A 21,952-nucleotide genomic window follows, 5' to 3' on the forward strand; every position below is an offset into this window, starting at 1 on the left:
GCAAAGAAGAATAGAAAAATAAAAGGTAATTACGGCGATTTAAATTTTTTTTAAACGGCATGTCAGTATCTAGGCAAGGAAGAGAATACATACAGATATTGTTCAAAATTTGGGTGGAACTCCGCTTTAAGGTGCGTCACTGGAAGATTCACAGTGCGCCTAGACCACTATTTAACAAAATCTTTCCCAAACAAGAACAAATCCAGCAAGCACTCAGTGGGTGTCCAGGACCCATCTGGGTGTTTCCCATCCCGATAGCGGAATACCTAGGAGAGCAAGTATAATGGAAGGTCTTTGCAGCTTTAAGAGATCTGAAAGACCCAAGAATGGAGACAGCAGGCTGATCCAGATGCAGAGCAATACATGCCACATCAAAAAGCTGAAAAGGTCTCCTGCCCATCCAGGGGTAATCGCAGAAGACTGCAATAACTCAAAAATGATTTTATTAGGGAGAGACTATCAGGACCCAAATCAGAGTGAGAGATGGTCACTGCAACAGATGACCTAGCTGCCTTTAAGGCTGCAGGCAGATCAGAAATTTACTCTACCTTCAGAAGGCACAGAACAAATGTCCCCAGAACCATTAGTGGAGTGTAAGCTGCAGTTATCTGTTGTAGTGGGACCATCCCCTCTGTGTCTGGAAACAGACACAGTTGTCATCGGGTGGTGGTGGTGCAACTGGGCTCAGGGTACTGGGCGAGGCCTCGGTGCTTGCAAAAACCCAGACGGTTGGTAGCCGCTGAGGGTCATATAGACGGAGGTGACCAAAGTCATTGTAGACAGGCAGTGGGAATGGACTGGAGTTCTATATGGCTCTTTGCAAAGCAGGAGCAGCACCAGGGAGATGCTTTCTTGATGTTGAATAGATGGAAAGAGAGCACAAAGCTCAAATGACACTCTATGGTGTGGATAAAATCAGTGTTCATTCCTTCAACATTAACCCCTATTGCTGTAAAATTATGGAACAGTGGGAAATTTAAAGGCGTTTAGCAAGCGAGTCATCACACACAGGGCAAACAGTGAGGTAATGCCAATGGCTCCAAAGCAGGACAGAACTCCGCAGCCAAGCTGTTATGAAAACAGGGTCTGGAAAGCATCTAATGAAGAACTTGGTGTCCAAAGGTCACTTCCAACCCTGCAACATCCAGTCTGGATATGGCACTTCAAAGTTAGCCCGAGGAAATGCCGCTTGGGATACCTGCAGTTGTAGAGACCAGATCAAACAATGTAGCAAACAAATGTGACTAAGAGGATAGAGAAAAAAAAAATAAAACAATAATATTGAAAGAAATAGCATTTGCGTCTTATCAATAAAATCTGTTTTGGAGAGCAGTACGAAACAAAATCTTTAGGCTTTACCATGGGTTTTCTGCAGCTACCTTCAGGTGAAATCTGCTGGGACATCCCCTATGTAAACCCTGTGTCTTGTCATCCTTTGTCCTGTAATGTACAGCTAAGCAAATGGGTAAGACATTTCCCAGCAAAGCGGAGAAGAAAACCCACCATCATCCAAGAATCTTAGCAAAAAGGCATGCTTGTAGCAGGAGTTATCTTCGGCTGGATTACAGATTTTTTGTTTGCCTATGTCCAATCTTCCTGTAGGCAGCACTATAACTCAAATGCATGCAACTTCTGGTGCCCCTCAATGGATGAGAAAAATAAAAAATGACTTGAAATCTCTGAAAAATAGAGATTTTTAGGCTTATTTAATAACAAAGATGTAAAATAAGTTTAGACTCAAACAGCCAAATCCTTTATTAGTGTGACAACTGAGCATTGATCAGGCCATTTACAGCTATTCGTGGGAGTGATCAATTCACAAAGCTTTTCCGTTTTGTTAGTAAAACTCTGGTGACCTGACCACCCTTTTCTTCATTGAGAAGAGGGAAATAGTGTATTAATTGTGCATAAACCATTTCAGTGTTTTGGGCAAGTCACAGGACAAACTTTGTAAGATCCTAGCTTTGATATGATGGCCCCAACATTCTCAAAGACATCTTTTTTCTCCTGCCTTTGCCAATTTGATTTTGTCATTCTCTAAATAAGTTCCTCTTAGACAGACCTCAGCTTGAGAGAAACACTGATTGATTGATTTGAGTAAGATATTTTCTGTCATTTTTCTGTAACTGCATGAGTGATCAAGTGTCAGACTTCAAAATGTTGCTGGACTCTAGTGAATGAATAGCCAGAATTTTCAATCACATTGCCAGTATTTGTGCGATCTGGGAGTTGTGAAGCAACAGTGGAGGACATATATAACATTTTGGAGAGCACACATAAAAGCCTCTGGGTTGGGCCGCAACTAGACAGCTGTCCTTCAGGACCAATTATTATAAATTTGGTACTTAAACAAGCACCTTGTTTTTTTAGTTTTGTTTTTTTAATAAAACATGGTCTGTTAAGCACAATAAGCACAATTGTAAAATACAGAAACAATTCAAAAGCAGTTTTATCTCAGACTTTTTATCATATCCTTAATTGCACCAATCTTCATCTGTGACTCACTGTCAGGACTTTCATTGATTAGAACAGGATTGTACAGTACGTTACCAAACCACCCTAAAGTAGAACTATAGGCAAAACTTTTTTTTCCCATTTTGGATAGAGCAAGAGTGGGTTATAACCTCTGTCAGATTTTTTTTTTTCCTCATCTGTGTCCCATTGGGGAGATTTACCTTCACTTTCTGTCCCATAGCCAAACAGGAAGTGGGAGAAAATCCCTACAAATTAAGAAAATTCCTTGGGGACACCCAGGTCACCAGAACTAGTGTCCCCATTGGAAGATTTCCCCTCTATTACCTTTCTGGGGACAACCCAAAATATGGGATTTTCTTTTACCTTTAATGATAATCGTAAACAGGACAACTAGAGGAGGGCGAATCTCCTTAACGGGGCAAAGACTGCAATAAAAACTAACAAGCGTTCTAATCACTCTCAACTCTATCCAAAACAAAAAGAAAAAAAAAACGTTTTGCCTTTAATTATACTTTACAATTGATGTTATCATGCTTATAACAGAGCTATGGAGTAGGAGAAACCCACAGGACTCAGTGCTTTGGAGAGAGATAAGAAAACTCTACAGATATATGTGCTCAGCTCAAATTTAATGTTTAGGGTGTACATCCACTTTAATGAAACTATGTACCGTTCACATATATTTGCAAATGTGGCATATCCATTTTGAATCTAGATACTGATTAGGTGTGCACTCATTTTTCATTTGTAGGGTGTGTGGGTGAGGATTATTTCTTTTATTGTTTTTCAGTCTGTTATATTTATAGCCTTCAACACAAAAGAAAAATAAAAGGCAAATTTGAGAAAAGTTTCATGGCAAGCCAAGTGACCTACTTTTTCTTCTTCCAGTTTCTGTCTCCGTTTCTCATCCACAGCGGCGCGCCTTCTTTCTTCTTTGACCCTCTGTTCCTCTAGTTTTTTCCTACGTTCCTCCATATGCTTCTCATAGTGCTGCCGTGCTCTAATTTCTTTCTCTAACCATAGATGCTCCCGTGCAGCTAATAATGAAAAGGCATATAATAAGATATGAGAAATGTGCCTAGGTAATACACATCTTTCTGTAACTGCAGACATTTTTCTACTAATTGATATGATTCACACAGCCGGTGTCATTTAGCTGACATTAGTTTCCTGCAGTTATATAAAACCTCTAACAAACACTGCCTCTGCAAAAATAGAAATGCTTTTTGACTTGAATAGAAATGCTTTTTGACTTGAACTGAAATATCTATTTTGGTTCAACATTTACTTCTGAATGATGGTTGCATATAAGCGATAATGCCTTTTTATTTTGCAGATACTTGCTTCAGAACTTAACTTAATAAACTCAGGGCAAAAATACCCAAACAAGTCATATCTGTGTTTATCAGACATTAGTAGTACAACATATTATTTTTCATTGTTTGTAAAGCACAAAAACATTATGCAGCACTGGACAGCAAATAATAAAAGAAGCAAACGACAAAATCTAAAAATTACATGTGCAGACACAACAGAAGTGGGCCCTTCCTAATGAAGCTTAAAATACATTGTATAAGAAGATGAAGATACAACAGCTAATAAAAAAAACCAAGAAAAATGTTTAGCACAAAGAATGAATGCAGACAACACGCCTCTAAATATGTTTCCAGTTACACGAACCATGAAGAACCAATGTAGAAATATTTCTGGCTAATCTGCCTAACCTGGCTAATTGATGCTTTTTTTTTTACACCCTACAAATTGCATGTAGGAGCTTAAAGTGGAGGTCCACCCTGAAAAAAAAAATGAACAAAAAAATACCTAAAAAACGGAGGAAAAGAAAAAAAAATTTTTTCTACTTACGCGAAATGGCTGTTGCTAGGCAGTCTTCCTAATCTGCTTCTTCCTACGCCGCGGTGATGTTGTCTCTTCTCCTTCCCGCGTTGTCTTCTGGGGAATGGGGTGTGGTGTGTTATGGGAACTGTGTGTGTCCCACAAAACATCGCATCCCATTCACAAAGCACTGCGCGACTCGCGCATGTGCAGTAGGAAATGGGCAGTGAAGCCGTAAGGCTCCACTGCCTGTTTCCCTTAGTTAGGATGGCGGTGCCGGGACACGAGAGCCGAGGGACGGGTCAGCCTCGGGCAGCCCGACATCGCGGGCACCCAGGACAGGTAAGTACTTATTTAAAGTCAGCAGCTACAGTGTTTGTAGCTGCTGACTTTAAATTTTTTTTTTTTTACGGCCGGAATCCCGCTTTAAATTACACTCTGCAGAGCTCAGTGAGAAGAGCTCTGAGAGCTCATTGGAGGGAAGGGACACACCCCCTTTACACAGCACACAGGAACAGTGCTGAGGCTGTCAATCACAGGCTCTGTGCAGGGACTGATGCCAATGTATAATACAGCGCCTTGAAAAAGTATTCCTACCCCTAGACCAACACAAAGTGGCACATAATTTTGAAGTGGAAGGAAAATGATACATGGTTTTCAACATTTTTTTACAAATAAATATCTGAAAAGTGTGGCGTGCATTTGTATTCAGCCCCCTTTATTCTATAACCCCTAACTAAAATCTAGTGGAAGCAACTGCTTTCAGAGGTCACCTAATTAGTAAATAGAGTCAACCTCTGTGTAATTTAATCTCAATATAAATACAGCTGTACTGTGAAGCTCTCAGTGGTTTGTTAGAGAACCTTAGTGAACAAACATAATCATGAAGGCCAAGAAACACACCAGACAGGTCAGGGAGAACGTTTTGGAGAAGTTTAAAGCAGCGTTAGGTTATAAAAAAATAACCCAAGCTTTAAACATGTCAATGGAAAGAGTATGGCACAAGTGCAAACATGCCAGGACATGACTGTCCACCTAAACTGACAGGCGGGGCAAGGAGAGCATTAATCAGAGAAGCAGCCAAGAGGCCCATGGTAACTCTGGAGGAGCTGCAGAGATCCACAGCTCAGGTGGGAGAATCTGTCCACAGGACTACTATTAGTCGTGCACTCCACAAATCTGGCCTTTATGGAAGAGTGGCAGGAAGAAAGCCATGGTTGAAAGAAAGCCATAAGAAGTCCCGTTTGCAGTTTGTGAGAAGCCATGTGGACACAGCAAACATGTGGAAGAAGGTTCTCTGGTCAGATGAGACCAAAATTGAACTTTTTGGCCTAAAAGCAAAACGCTACGTGTGGCGGATAACTAACACTGCACATCACCCTGAATACACTATCCCCAACGTGAAACATGGTGGTGGCAGCATCATGTTGTGGGGATGCTTTTCTTCAGCAGGGACACGGAACCTGGTCAGAGTTGATGGGAAGATGGATGGAGCCAAATACAGGGAAATCTTAGAAGAAAACCTGTTAGAATCTGCAAAAGACTGGAGACTGGGTCGGAGGCAGTGCTATATTCTGGCCTAGGACGACAAGGCCCAGGCCTAGGGCGGCGCACCTCCCGAGTCAGTCTATTCAGTGCCGAAAGTTGCTGGCTGCAGTGTCTCTCACATAGAGCACAGCGTGTGCTCACAGTTCCCCTCCTCCTCCTCCCCTTCACACAGACAGGGGAGCAGAGAGAGAGAACTTGTCAGCTTCTTCTCCTGTGTTGTGATTCCAGGGTCAGTTGGATGGTGACTTCAGTGGGCAGACCCAGCTACATTCTACATATCCTGGAGGGGGTGAGAGTAAGATACAGATCCTCCTCACTATCTCTCTTTGCAAACCTCACACAGCAGCTTATCTGTGCTCCAAATTTGTTTCACCTATCTCCCCTTTATCTGAAATAGGGATGACTCTCTGATAATTAACTCTCTGTGTTCTTGGTGCTAGGGGAGGACTGTGCTTTTCTACTCTGCTTCAATGGAGACATGTACACTGATGCTTACATATATGGTTAACTCTTTATAGCTTAATATCTGCAGGCTGGTGCTTCTGGAATCAATGGCATTTAACGCCTTAGTGTCTGCTTGTATATGTGGTTAACCTTTAATAACTACTTGTATGTCTAAGGCTCGGTACCGCGGATGACACAGGAACACTGTGCATCCCTGTTCTCCATTTCAGGGACAAATCAGGACCAAATATTTGCCTGAATTCGGCCCTGAAACGGAGTGCAAGCTGCTCCGCAGCCGCCCCCAGAGATATTTGAACCGGTTCCATAGAGAGCCGGAGACATTCTCCTGCTATGCAAATTGGACCCAGCCTAATGCTGCCTTCTGACACATAGCTCCCAACTGTCCCTGATTTGGAGCAATGTCCCTCGGTCCCTCTTTCCTCTCCATTTGCCCCTCATTTTGGTCTGATCTATATAGTTGTATATAAAATGCACTTTTTATCTTTCAAAAAGTGTTTCCCAGAGCTAAACCTTTCTTCCAATTTCTAAATTGCTGCATTTGTAAATTTCACAAGCCAATATAAAGGAATAGTAGTGGTAAAAAAAGCCCTTTTTTAGGTTAATTCTCCTTTAAGGGGGGCATGGCAGGGGGCATGTCCTTAGCCTACATGCTTTTGCTAATAGGTGTCCCTCATCCCCATCTCAAAAAGTTGGGAGATACGCTGACATATGAAGAAAAGTGTAATTTCTGATCATAGATCAGTCTGAATTGTATTACCCATCCTGCTGACTACATTTAGCCCAGGTTCACACTGATGCAGGTTAGAAACCGTGCAAGTTCATCTGAACTCGCACAATTTGAAACCAGCAATGCAGTCTGACTTCGGGGGGCAATTTGACAGACACCTGTGCCAGTTCATGCACAGAAGTCTATTCAAATCGCCCCCGAAGTTGCCAAAAGTAGCATAGGCACAGGAACTCTTTTTGGGAATCGGTGCGGTGCCGCAAAGTCAGCGTCGCACCAATTCGGGTGGTGCCATTGCCAGCAATAGCTGCCGATATGGCATGCGATTTGACATGTCTGTGTTCCAGAAAAGGTGAAGCCTAAAGAGGAAAGGGTGTGATTTACAGATGACAGGGTGGGTCTTAAACAGGAAGGGGCGTGACATTGACAGAAAAGGATGGGTCGTATTTAAATTAGGGGGTGTACAAGTTTAGTCAGGCCTAGGGCAGCACAAAACCTAAATAAACCACTGGGCGGAGGTTCACCTTTCAGCAGCACAACAACCCTAAACATACAGCCAGAGCTACAATGGAATGGTTTAGATCAAAGCATATTCATGTGTTAGAATGGCCTAGTTAAAGTCCAGACCTAAATCCAATTGAGAATCTGTGGCAAGACTTGAAAATTGCTGTTCACAGACGCTCTCCACCCAATCTGACAGAGCTTGAGCTATTTTGCTAAGAAGAATGGACAATAATGTCACTTTCTACATGTGCAAAGCTGGTAGAGACATATCCAAAAAACTTGCAGCTGTAATTGCAGTGAAAGGTGGTTATACAAAGTATTGACTCAAAGGGGAATGAATACAAATGCACTTTTCACATATTTATTTGTAAAACATTTTGAAAACCATTAATCATTTTCCTTCCACTTCACAATTATGTGCCACTTTGTGTTGGTCTATCACATAAAATCCCAATAAAATACATTTACATTTTTTTGGTTGTAACATGACAAAATGTGGAAAATTTGAAGGGGTGTGAATACTTTTTCAAGGCACTGTAGATGGGAGTTCAGGGTCAGAAAAAAAAATGAGGCCTTAAAGCTGAACTCCAGGCAGCTATAAAAGCACAAAAATTATAGTAGCGTGTAGTAGATGTAATCATTAATACATCATTAAAAAGGAACTCCATGTCGCTGCACAGTCTTCCTGCACGTGTACTAGACACTTTTCTTCTACATCTGGAAATTAACAGTTGGTTATAGGGCACCTCAGCCATTCAGAAATGTATTTTTACTATTGAATACAAGGCGCTCTATAAACGGCTGCAGTAGAGATTGTGACATCATCCGCCTGACTCTACACCTTGGTCACCGCTTTCCTACAAGGCTTCATTAGGAAATACCTCGGTGTGTCACAATGGGCAATCTAAGCAGACTGGCTACAGACAACAATTTTAAAGAACAGTAGGACAGTTTTCTTTTTTATTTTGAGACTTGCATGGCATAAAAAATAGTACCATGCTCTGAGATGCTGCAGAATTAATAGACCTCTGAAGGCATTTAAAGGGGAGGCTCTGTCTTTAACTGCTGGGCAGACTGGACAGCAGAGGAGACATAAAGGACAACCTGCTTGAACAAAACATTTATTTACTTCTGAAACACTAGTCACCTGTGGAAAGTTTGGCTATTATAAGTTCAACTTTAAGGACACCACTCAAAATGCACCTATTTCTTTGTGTTTAACTTCACCAACATCTTTAGAGCATATTTTGTCACTTACATATTTTGATGATCTCATGAGATATGGTATATAAAATTGCAACCGCAATAAACAATGTACAATAGCTCTAGTATGGAGCCTGTTCTGAAGAAAGAAATTCATACAAAAGAAACATACCCATGACTTTCTCCTGTTCCTCTCGACGCTCCCGTGCAAGTCTTTGTCTCTCATCAACCTTCAAGACAAGATGAGGTTCTGGAAAAAGCATGAAAATGCAAATATCTGTCAGCTAACTTCTGTTAAGTTCTAGCTCATAGAACCTGCAGCTGAAGTTCCTATTAATTCAGCTGATGGCCTCTACCCTTGGAAAAATAAACATTTCTGCACATACAGCCTTTACATAGTAATTTATGTCTAGCATCCTTTTGTAAGACTCGTGATCTCTAGATATACAATATTTGGCCAATTCAAGTTGAACATATATTTCATTATATACGGTAGTTTTACTTTAGAAAAGTATACAGTGTCAACCTTTATTTTTCATATCAAATAATTTAATTATATTATTATTTCTACCTATCAAAGGTTTGACAAGCAGTGCTATATGCATGGCTAGTTAAACAGTACTTTCTTATTTTGAAATAGAGAATGATCCCTTTCTTGAGTCATCCGTGGCAAAAATCACAAATTCACAAACATCTTCTCCCAACTGAATGTGCGCAACAGAAAACAATGGCAACAAATCTTGTACAACTCTGGGCAAATAATAGTAGATGGCCAGTCACAGACAACTCTTGTTCATTATTAGAATGTACGTGTTCTAGTTCAGCACAAGGGTTCAGCATAATATTAATATAGATTGCCCAACATGTTCAAAATTGTATGAGGATATATCCTTGAGGGACATTCCCTATCCTGTCACTGTACACATATTAGAAAGAAAAGTTACAACACTTGGAGATCTATACAAACATGCCCAATATAAAGTGGAACGCCAAACAAAACTTTTTTGCAGTCTTATGCCCCGTACACACAATCAGATTTTCCAACAACAAATGTTGGATGTGAGCTTGTTGGTGGAAAGTCCGACTGTGTGCATGCTCCATCGAACATTTGTTCTCTGACTTTCCGCCAACAATTGTTGGCTAGCAGGTTCTCAAATTTTCCGCCAACAAATGTTTGTCATCGGACTTTCCAATCGTGTGTACACAAGTCCATCGGACAAAAAGTCCACGCATGCTCGGAATCAAGTACAAGCCGGAAGCGCTCGGTCTTGTAAAACTAGCGTTCGTAATGGAGATATCACGTATGTCTTGTACGTCACTACGTTCGCAATTGTTGGCCAACATTTGTGTGACCGTGTGTATGCAAGACAAGTTGGAGCAAACATCCTTCGAACAAAAATCCATGGTTTTGTTGTCGGAAAGTCAGATTGTGTGTACGGGGCATTAGGCTCATCATACACGTTACAATCTAACTATGAAATCTCTGTACAATCAACAATAGATCTGGCAAAACTATGAGAATCTATCTATACTAATTATATTTTATCCAATCAGGTACAGTAATGTGCCAAAGTTTTAGGCAGGTGTGAAAAAAATGCTGTAAATTAAGAATGCTTTTGGAAATAGAAGTATCCATAGTTTATTTTTATCAACTAACAAAAAAATAAATGAACAGAAGAGAAATCCAAATCAAATCAATATTTGGTGTGACCACCCCTTGCCTTCAAAACAGCATCAATTCTTCTATGTTTTTGTGCATAGTTGAGTCACTTAGCCTTGTTTACCTGTCCCATGCATGCAAACATAGGAACTGAGGAGCAGAAAAATGGCAGCAGGTGCTCTGGACTGATGAGTCAAAATTTGAAATATTTGGCTGTAAAAGGCTGGAGAGTGATATAATAATGACTGTCTGCAAACAGTGAAGCATGGTGGAGGTTCCTAGAAAGTTTTGGGCTGCATTTCTGCAAATGGATTTAGAGATTTGGTAAGGTTCAATGGTGTCCTCAACGCTCAATGAGAAATACAGGCAAATACTTATCCATCATGACATACCATCAGGGAGGCGTGTGATTGCCCCCAAATTTATTCTGCAGCAGGACAACAACCCCAAACATACAGCCAATGTCATTAACCACTTAAGCTACGGAAGGTTTACCCCCTTAATTTTTTGCGATACGGCACTGCGTTACTTTTTTTTTTTTTTAAATCAAAAGGAACTTTTTTGAGAAACAATACAGAATTCCATATTGACACACATTATCCTGAAACACCTTGCATTTAGTATACAGCACCCTCGGCACATAATCACATTTCAACTGCAAACAATTCAGTTGCAACAATGGAATACATTTAGTCACAGAGTAGCTGAAACCACCAAGGCCCCCGGCTGGAGGATCCAGCCCTTTCGCCACCGCAGCATGAGTAAGTGGTCCATAATCAGGTCTACAGGGGCTAAAGCAGGAACAGCTAGCCATGATGCCCAAATTTTTTCAAATTTTGTTGCACTGCCCCTGTGTAGGTAGATACATTTTTCCAGCCTTATAGTGTCGCCCATTTGCGTCAACCACTACTTCAGCGTGGGGGGATTTGTCTATTTCCAGTGCCTCAAAACTAATTTCCTGGCAGTCTAGACGTCTCGTCCACCGGGACTTCATCTATAATTCCCAACAGGCATAGTTTAGGGTGTTCTACACGATGAATCTGAAATACACGATTAATAATTCCCATCACCTGCTTCCAATATATGTGCAGTTTGGGGCACCTCCACAACATATGGATTAAGTCGCCATGATCCCTCATGCATCTAGTGCAAGATGAATCATCACGCACCCCCATTCTCACCAGTTTAGCCGGTGTATAGTGGACACGTAAAAGCACATACAATTGGGATAACCTTTGGGCCACATTCAAAGAACAAAGGGGAACTCCCGCAAAAGCATCCTCCCATTGGTCTTCTTCAAATGCTCTGACATCTCTTTCCCATCTGGATATCACTGCTGTGGTGCTGTCAGGAAGGGACTTATTGAGTAACATGGAGTAGCTGCATGAGATAAACCCCTTGTAAGAGGTCACCTCATGCATGTAATTGAAAAATGGTGTGGGAATCTGCGTCCACTCATCAATTTCCATTTGGGCCTTAACGGAATGCTGAAGCTGGTAATAACAAAATTGCATGGATGAGGGTAGTGAAAATTCTAGTTGTAAAGCATGGAAGGGGCGTAGCTTGCCATCCCTAAATATTTGAGTCATATGAGTGATCCCATATTGTTTCCATTTTGCGCTATATTGTATTTTCCCCAACTCCACGTACCGCTTATTCCCCCAAATTGGGCTGAACCTGGTGTATCCCTCAACTTGTTGCACTGCCCTGACCTTATTCCATACTTTCTGCATCAAATTGTAAGTGGGGTACAGCTTATTTGATTTAGCAAACTGCAATGCTTCCAGGTCCTCTGCAACGTCCCCCTGTAGCAATACGGAGAAGTTGCACAGTCGGGTCTACCAAGTTCAATACCGGATCTTTATCTGGGCATAGAACTCTGGATATGCGTTTTAATTGCAAGGGCAGATAGTAGAGCCATGGGTATGGAAGAGCCAACCCACCTGCCTCTTTGGGTTGCCGCAACTATTCCAGTTTCACCCTGGCAGTTGAATTGTGCCAGATGAGAGACCGGAAGATTGAATTAATGATGCGAAACTGCTTCAGTGGAACAATCATCAGAGAGTTGTAGAGTATGTATAGGATCTGTGGCATTAGGATCATTTTTATAAAGTTTATCCTACCTACCGGTGAGATTTTCAATCGGGACCACACCTTGACCCGGTCTTGGCAACGGTTCAGCAATGGGGACAGGTTCAAGGTGATATATTCCAGAGGGTGGGGTGTGACCTGTACACCTAAATACCTGAACTCAGAGGATACAGGGATATCAATTAGGGATACTGATTGTGGGTCCGGTTTCTTATCCAACATCATAAGGGACGACTAGTATTGGCCGATGACGTGTCTCCCAGTAGGAGCATGGTGTCATCTGCATACAGCATCAGTTTTTCATGGAGCTCTCCATACCAAAACACCTGTACACTTGAATTAGCACGAATACAGGCTGCCAATGGCTCGATAGCAAGAGCAAACAAAATACGGGATAGAGGACATCCCTGCCTTGTGCCTCTAAATAGGCTAAAGTACGGAGATACTCTCCCTGACTCTTTGATTGCTGCCTTCTGGGAGCTATATCATAATTGAACCCATGTGATATATTCCTTCCCCAGTCCAAATTTGTGAAGGATAGCCCATAGATATGACCATTCAATACTACTGAAGGCCTTGTAGGCATCAAGAGAGAGCAAAGCTCTATCCCTCATGTTATCAGACCTGGACTGTATATTGATAAACAGCCTGCGTAAATTTATAACCATGGAATTCTGAAGCACAAACCCTGCTTGTTTGGAATGAATTATGGATCTGAAGAAGGGATATTAGTCTATGGGAGCCGGGCTCCAGGGGGTCCTTACCGTGCTTTAGGAGTAAGACTATAATGGCTTTAGTCATAGAGGGTGGGAGGCACACATTATTTTTTGGCTTTGTTGAACACATCTAACAATTTAGGCAATAAGGTCTCGTCATGTTGCTTATACACCTCTGCAGGAACACCATCCCCCCCCCCCCCCGGTGCTTTGGAGTTCGGGAATCTCCCAGTTGCCACTTGAAGCTCCTCAGAGGGGCATCTAGCCGTTGCCTTGCACTATCCGACAAAGTCGGTAGTTCCACTTCCCCAAGATATGCATGTAAAGAATCCTCTGTGTAAGTTTGCAGAGTTCAGTATAAATCAGAGTAGTAGGGACACAAACACTGACATAATTTCATCAGGTGCGTTCGTGACTACACCATTGGAAGTTGGTAGAGCTCCAATGAATGGGGATGTTTGCTGTGAGTGGGGAATTTTTGCTAAAAAGGTGACCAGTATGGCTCTCCCTCCTCATAGAATGCTAGTTTGCTCAAAAATCGTTTCCGTTCCACCGTAGTGGAAGTGAAACGACAGAAAGCATCCTGCGCTACCAACCAAGTCACCCTTCAGACCTCTGTAGGATTGGAAATAAAGGAAACTCAGCCTCCAGATCATGAAATAAATGTTCTACCCCCTTCCTTTGTGCATTAGATGTCCCCTTAAAACATTTAATTCCTTAAAAAAAAAATGCCCCTATGAAAGGCCTTGAAGGTTTCCCACACCACTCTTTCATCTGGGTGCCCAACGTGATCCTGCCAAAAATCTGTAATTTTCTTCCCTATCTGGGCCTGAGCCGGGAAAAGATTAAGCCAAAAGGCATTCAGTTTCCATGGGGTCCTAGACAGTGTTGAGGGGGGGCATACCTCAAGAGTGAGAACCTGTGGGGAATTGTCTGAAATCCCCCCAAGTGCATATTTAATCTCTGATACAGATCTGACAGCAATGTCTGAGCTAAGGCATAGATCTATGCGGGATAATCGTGAGTGGGATTTCGAAAAGCATGAAAATTGTCTTTCCCCAGGGTTTTTACTCCTCCATGGATCACACCACCCAACTTCATCAACCAATTTTTTCAAGGCTGTGCGGCAAACTCATCCCCCCCGCACCACCAGGGGGTGCTTGTCTAAAAGGGGGTCTAGTTAGCAATTGAAGTCACCCAGGATATACAATGGCACATCTGGATGACCCAGTTGGTACTCAAGTACCACCCTCAACAACTGATGGCTATATGGGAGTGGAATATACACAAATGCAAGTACACATTTTAAGGAAAACAGGCGGCAGTATAAAATGACATATCTCCCCTCCTCGTCTACCACACAGTCAAGTTCCTGGTAGTCAAGTGACCCGTGTATCAAAACACTCACCCCCCTAGAGAAGGAGGTGTGAGTGAAGAGATAGATCTTACCCACCCACCTATAATTCAGGCAAGACAAGGAGTCAGGTGAGTCTCCTGTAAAGCACAGATAGCAGGGAGATACTTGCACAGGGATATAAATACCATAGCCCGCTTGAGGGGGTCACCCAACCCTCTAACATTTCAAGACACCACAGGTATTGTAGTCATTATCCCACATAAAAGATATGTACATCAAGGTATACATTAGGCATCACTTTGCACAGAGCACTGCGTTACTTTAACTGACAATTGCGCTGTTGTGTGATGCTGTACCCAAATACATTTTATGTCATTTTTTTCTCACAAAAAGCTTTCTTTTGGTGGTATTTGATCACCTCTGGTGTTTTTATGTTTTGCGCTATAAACACAAAAAGCCCGACAATTTTGAAAAAAAATTGCTATATAACAATTTGCTATATAACATATCCAATTGAAAAAAAAAAATCTAAAAAAAATCTAATTTCTTCATAAATTTAGGTCAATATGGTTTCTGCTACATATTTTTGGTAAAAAAAATTCCAATAATCGTATATTGATTAGTTTGCGTAAAAGTTATAGCGTCTACAAACTATGGGATAGACTTATGTAATTTTATTTTGTTTATTTACTAGTAATGGCGGCGCTCATTTTTAGCAGGACTGCGACATTGCGGCGGACAAATCCGACAATTAGTGACACTTTTTGGGGACCAGTGAAACCAATACAGTGATCAGTGCTAAAAAAAGAAAAAGCACTGTCACTGTACTAATGACACTGGCAGGGAAGGGCTTAACATTAGAGGTGATCTAAGGGTTAAATGTGCTCATAGGGAGTGCTGTCTAACTGTGGGGGGGTGCTTTGGCTATGAGAAGACAGATCTGTGTTCCTGCTTAGCAGTAACACAGGATCTCTGTCTCCTCTACTAGCAGACCGCTGTTCTGCCTCCCTTGGGAACGATCGGCGGGTCTGCTGATTGGCTCCTGTTCTGCCTCCCTTGGGAACGATCGGCGGGTCTGCTGATTGGCTCCTGCTGTGGCCAATCACAGTGGAAGCATGCCGCAGACCCGGAAGAGCGAAATCATGTACCTGTATGTGATTTCGCGCCCATGAGCCACCGCCACACAATATATATACGTGGGGCAATCAGAAAGAGGTTAAGAAACATCTTCAGCGTAAAGAGCAAGGAGTCCTGGAATGGTTTTGGCACCCACAGAGCCCTGATCTCAACATCATCGAGCTTGTCTGGGATTAAATGAAGAGACAGAAGGATTTTAGGCAGCATAAATCCACAGAAGATCTGTGCTAAGTTCCTCAAGATGTTTGAACAACCTACCTGCCGAGTTCCTTCAAAAACTGCGTGCAAGTGTATGTAGAAGAATTGATGCTGGTTTGAGGGCAAGGGGTAGTCACACCAAATATTTATTTGATTTGGATTTCTCTTCTGTTCATTTACTTTCCATTTTGTTAGTTGATAAAAATAAACTATTAACACTTCTATTTCTGAAAGCATTCTTAATTAACCAAATTTTTTCACACTTGCCTAAAACTTTTGCACAGTGCTGTATATATATATATATATATATATATATATATATATATATATATATATATATTATTCAATTAGGTATATACAGTGCATCCAGAAAGTATTCACAGCGCTTCATCTTGTCCACATTTTGTTATGTTACAGCCTTATTCCAAAATGGATTAAATTCATTATTTTCCTCAAAATTCTACAAACAATATCCCATAATGACAACGTGAAAGAAGTTTGTTTGAAATCTTTGCAAATGTATTAAAAATAATATAAATTAAGGATTTTCACTGCGCTTAGGCTCTAAAAACCAGCTGGCATAAATTGCAGCGCTAAAAGACATAAAAAAACAGGAGGTCATCAGACACTAGTGTGTACAACAGCACATAAGTTCATAAAGCGTCCATAGGACTTTAGAGGACACCCAAGGTGTATGACCAAATAAACTACAGGTGAGCAATAGAAGCATCCACCGAACACCAACACACCAGGCCTCTTACCCCAAAGTATGGACACCTAGATTATAGATGGTCAAACAGGCATGATAGTAATCCATTGGCTTGTGCTGGCCACACACCAGACGAAAAATCGGCCAAGTGCGCCTTCGATAAACGAACATACATTCGTGAGAGCAAATGATCACGCCATCAGGTAATGACCGATGTTCGAACAATAAATCGTTTATGAACATCAATTTATAGTTTTTTCGTGCGGTTTTTGCATATAAAAAGGAAGTGACAAAATGTATTGATCTCTGCACCCTGGCTTCCTGTGGTTTACATATATGCCTAGAGGAGCAACGTGCGTTCGTCAAAACGAACCTTGTGCGTAGTGAGCATCTCTACTGCATCACCTACATCAGTACCACCTTAAGAAAATAGACCTAGCATCACAGCAGAGCAGAGACTGGTAGCAATACTTCGTTTCCTGGCAACTGGATGAAGTTTTGCAGACCAAGTTCACCACTGGAATCTCTGCCCAGTGGCTAGGCCGCATCATACCCGAGACCTGTCAACCCATCATAAGAATCATGCAAGAGGAATACTTAAAGGTAATGACACAGTGCTTTTATTTTTAACTCTCAAACACTGTACAACAGAGCTTGCTTTGGTAATCTTTGCATTTTGAAGCTCTAAACATATGAGAAAACTCAAACTAGTTCATAACATGTCAAACTGACAAAAATAAAATGTTTTAAACCAAATGTATGTGATTCACAAAGATGTGTACTGATAATCATGTCCCTAGTTGTTTTGTGGACGATCCTGCTGTGTGAATGGTACATGCCACTGATGCATTTGTTGAGGTTGTTGAGATGATTGGGTGTGTGTGGTTTTGTACACAGCTAAGTGTGTATTTGTGGTGAGCTCCCCTCTTAAGCCTTTATTAACCACTTCAGCCCCGGAAGAATTTACCCCCTTCCTGACCAGAACACTTTTTGCGATATGGTACTGCGTTGATTTAACTGACAATTGCGCGGTCATGCGACATTGTACCCAAACAAAATTGACGTCCTTTTTTTCCCACAAATAGAGCTGTCTTTTGGTGGTATTTGATCACCTCTGCCTTTTTTGCTATAATAAATATCCCCAAAAAATATATATATATAAAAAAAAAAAATTTTCTTCAGTTTAGGCCAATATTTTATTTTATTTATTTATTTACTTATATAGCGTCGTCAATTTACGCAGCGCTTTACATATACATTGTACATTCACATCAGTCCCTACCCTCAAGGAGCTTACAATCTAAGGTCCCCAACTCACATTCATACATACTAGGGACAATTTAGACAGGATCCAATTAACTTACCAGCATGTCTTTGGAGTGTGGGAGGAAACCGGAGTACCCGGAGGAAACCCACGCAGGCACAGGGAGAACATGCAAACTCCAGGCAGGTAGTGTCATGGTTGCGATTCGAACCAGCGACCCTTCTTACTGCTAGGTGAAAGTGCTACCCACTACACCACTGCGCTGCCCAATATGTACTCTTCTACATATTTTTGGCAAAAAAAAAAAAAAATCGCAATAAGTGTATATTGATTGGTTTGCACCAAAAGTTATAGCGTCTACAAAATAGAGGCTAAATTTATGGTATTTTTATTATTAATTTTTTTTTTTTTTATTAGTAATGGCGGCGATCTGCAATTTTTATCGTGACTGCGACATTATGGCGGACACTTTGGACACTATTTTGGGACCATTGTCATTTATACAGCGATCAGTGCTATAAAAATGCACTGATTACTGTGTAAATGACACTGGCAGGGAAGGGGTTAAACACTAGGGGGGCGATCAAGGGGTTACGTGTGTCCTAGGGAGTGATTCTAACTGTGGGGGGGTGGGCTACCTAGGACATGACAGCAATCACTGCTCCCGATGACAGGGAGCAGTAGATCTCTGTCTTGTCACTAGGCAGAATGGGGAAATGCCTTGTTTACATAGGCATCTGCCTGTTCCACCGCTCCGTGTCACGATCGCGGGACATGGGCGGACATCGAGACCGCGGGTCCCGCGGGCACAGTCACGGAGCATGCGGCGGGGGGCTGCGTGCCCACAATGACGCTTCTTAAATGGGACGTACCTGTACGCCCATTTGCGCGGCTGTGCTATTATGCCGACGTATATCGTCGTGCACTGGTCGGGAAGCGGTTAAGAAGCTGAATGAGTAATGGTTCCAGTAATTGTTTTTGGTCTTCTGACATCTGGCGTAAATGCACCCACAGTTCATCACATTCATCCCTCTTCCGATTTAACGCTGCAGATGCTTGTAGTAGAAAGACTCTTGCCTCGTCTTTCTCTTTTTGTTCCTGCTTTCTGGTGGTGATATGACAGTTTGTGATTCATTGCCAAATAGATCCTGTATAATAAAGTAAAAAATAAAAATTTATAGATCATTAAACCTAAAAATGTTTTCAACATATATTTTTACCTTTCACATCTACCGGCATCTGTGGAGGAATGGAAAGCAACAAATAATTTAACGACTATTGGAATTTCCCCAACTGTGGTGGTGCCATAGATGGGAAGTATGTTCGCATAACGCCCCCAGCAAAATCTGGCTCCTTCTATTTTGATTACAAAGGCTACTTTGGCAAAAATGGACGAAAATCAGATGGGGGAATAATTGAGAAAACCACATTTTCTCATCGTTTAAAAAATGGACTTCTGAATCTACCATCCCAAGAGGACACAGTGAAAGGACTAAACTTCATATTTGTTGCAGATGACGCATTTGCATTATCTGACCATATGTTGAAACCATTTGCCCTTAAAAAGTTGTAGGAAATACATTTGGTATTATGGCCAACCACTTTCGTATCTTTCATACAGCAATAAATGTAGCCCCCCAAAAATTGACACTATAGTTCATTGTTGCTGTGTGTTGCATAATTTCTTAAGGCGTACTACCTCCACCTACATGCCACAATCCATGGTGGACCAGGAAGATACTCTGTCTGGGGATGTAATGCCTGGTGAGTGGCATAATGATACTGAATGGCTTTTAAACCTAGGCCGTGCCCCACCACGTCTCTCTAGTCAACTAGCCCATCGGAATTGCCTGGATTATATGCAATATTTTCTGGGTCGTGGAGCAGTAGATTGGCAAAACAACCTCGAAATGGTATATGAAAATTTGATTGTCTGCATTTAGCGATTATTTCAGTACTAACCACAGGTGTCATGTTATTTTTGCCTTAAAAAATTAAATGTACAAAAGGTACTGTTAACTTTTGTCTTTAAATTGTGATGTGTGGTGTAATTTTGTATGTATTATCTTTAATCTAGATTTTCTTATCTGTACATCTAAAAGTGTATAATAAAAACCTATATGATTACTTACCTGACTGCCATTTCCTCTAATGTTCGATCTTCTTCATCTCCTGAAATATTTCCACTGATGCAGTCTAAACTTAATACAGAGGGTCGTGCTTCCTCCTGGTCAGTCAGAAAACGGATACTCTAAAAATACCACAGGTGTGGCACGTATACTTGATCTGCACCTGCACCAGATCTTTTGCAATCATCAATTTTATTCAATTCTTTTTTGAATATAGTACGCAGATTTGCTATTTTTTTGGTCACATAGGATATATCTGCTTTGGCAAACACAACAGTGCATAGTTCTGCTAATTTAGTATACGCGTCATTGAGCTTAAGGCAGTCTGAATAGTCTTTGGTGCGTACTTTCCATAGACGTGGAAGGTCTTGGTACATTTCAATGAATTGGGGCAGGAAATGTGGCGAGGTAAATTTGTCCACCATTGCTCCTGAAATAAGAAACAATGCATCATTGTACAGTTGCCAAACTACACCAAACAATTAATACCCTAGAACTATTGAAGTGGTCTGCTTACCTTAAGTTGTTAGTTGTTGTCAGTGTAATCGTTCATGACAACGTTCTGTATGCCAGGTCGGTGTGTAACGTGGTGCTCTATGGGAGATTACAAGCTCCGCCTCTCTTCATCCAGCGCCATCTTTAGCAGCAGAACGATGGCTGAAGAAAAGGAGCATGCCGTTCCCGATCGAATAAGCAGGCACAGGGTGAAAAAAAAAAGCAACATCTATGTCCCTGGATGAGATGAAAACTATAGTGAAGATTCTTGATAAAAATGATTATCATGGGAGGCTCTACAACTACCCCAGGCCTAATAGAAGAAAAGACACCATCATGGAGAAGCTTGTCCATGTGCTTGAGAAGAAGTATGGTGTGGAGAGAACAAAGGATCAGCTGCGTAAGAGATGGTCTCACTTGAAGCCATTTTTGATCTCTGCCATTATTTTCTGCCATTTTTGCTCTCTCGGCTAGGCATGCAATCCATCTAGTCTTCTCTGCAGTGTCTTCATCAATGCAAACTATATTCTTTAGCATGCATGCTTCTGTAATAACATTATTATGTGCAAGAATACTGTACTGTGCTGCAGGAAAGGTGTTTTTTTTAATATGTGTAAACTTCCCGACATCACCGCTGAATTTTGACAGCTGGTCTCTCTCTGCATTCAGTTACATATAGTGTAACTGTGTGAAACTGACATATCCGCTCAGTGTGAAACCTGCCAGTGCTAACCAGTGCCACCTGCCAGTGCCAACCAGTGTCACCTGCCAGTGCCAATCAGAGCCTGTCAGTGGCAACCAGTGCAAACTGGCAGTGCAAATCAGTGCCACCTGCCAAAAAAAGAAAAATCAGCCTAAAACATTGGCCACAAAAATGGGCATCATATATTGACCACCCCAATTTCTAAATATCCGCATCGGCCAGAAAAAAACCCATATTAGTCGACCTCCACACTGGCTGGTCCCCTCTCCTCAAAGGCAGCGTGCAAATGGATCCTGTATATCCCTCAAGGATGGTAAATCCACAGGTCTCATGCATCAAAATAGAAGCAGACAACTCCTCATGGTGCACTATATCAATGCAGTAAACATTTTTATTCCAAGTGAATCAGCATACTCACAGTTAGAACAAGTAAAACAAGCGTGTCATAAAATCATATGAGCGAATAGTTTCCAACCCACAAGATGGCCGCGGTCCGCGCATCTAGCAACGTGACACCAGATCCCAGGCTCCACCCTACGCATTTGTCCAATAAGAACATTGTCAGGGGCTTGGCTGGCAATCATCACTTCCTCTATATATATATATAGGGAGAGGGCAGACTACGATCGCCTACACCCTATTGAGTTGCAAGCCTCAGTTTCCGAAAGTGGAAATAGCATCATAACTGGATGAAAACATCTAAGCCAGAGCAGATATGGCTAAACGAAATAGCGGCGATTG

The 21,952-nt window shown here is 41.6% G+C and overlaps 1 protein-coding gene across 5 annotated transcripts in view; it reads right to left on the reverse strand.

Moving 5' to 3' along the window:
* Positions 1–21,952, reverse strand: part of MAP7 (microtubule associated protein 7) — a 296,620-nt gene that overhangs the window by 110,850 nt on the left and 163,818 nt on the right. For all 5 annotated transcript variants that reach the window (XM_073627341.1, XM_073627342.1, XM_073627340.1 and 2 more), the window contains exons 3-4: positions 8,925–9,002; positions 3,349–3,512 (exon numbers count right to left, since the gene is read on the reverse strand). In XM_073627341.1, coding sequence (XP_073483442.1) covers positions 3,349–3,512; positions 8,925–9,002 — 242 coding nt within the window. The remainder of the gene's footprint in view (positions 1–3,348; positions 3,513–8,924; positions 9,003–21,952) is intronic.

This window comes from Aquarana catesbeiana, linkage group LG04 (assembly GCF_042186555.1).
Source record: "Aquarana catesbeiana isolate 2022-GZ linkage group LG04, ASM4218655v1, whole genome shotgun sequence".
Classification (NCBI taxonomy): Eukaryota; Metazoa; Chordata; class Amphibia; order Anura; family Ranidae; genus Aquarana; species Aquarana catesbeiana.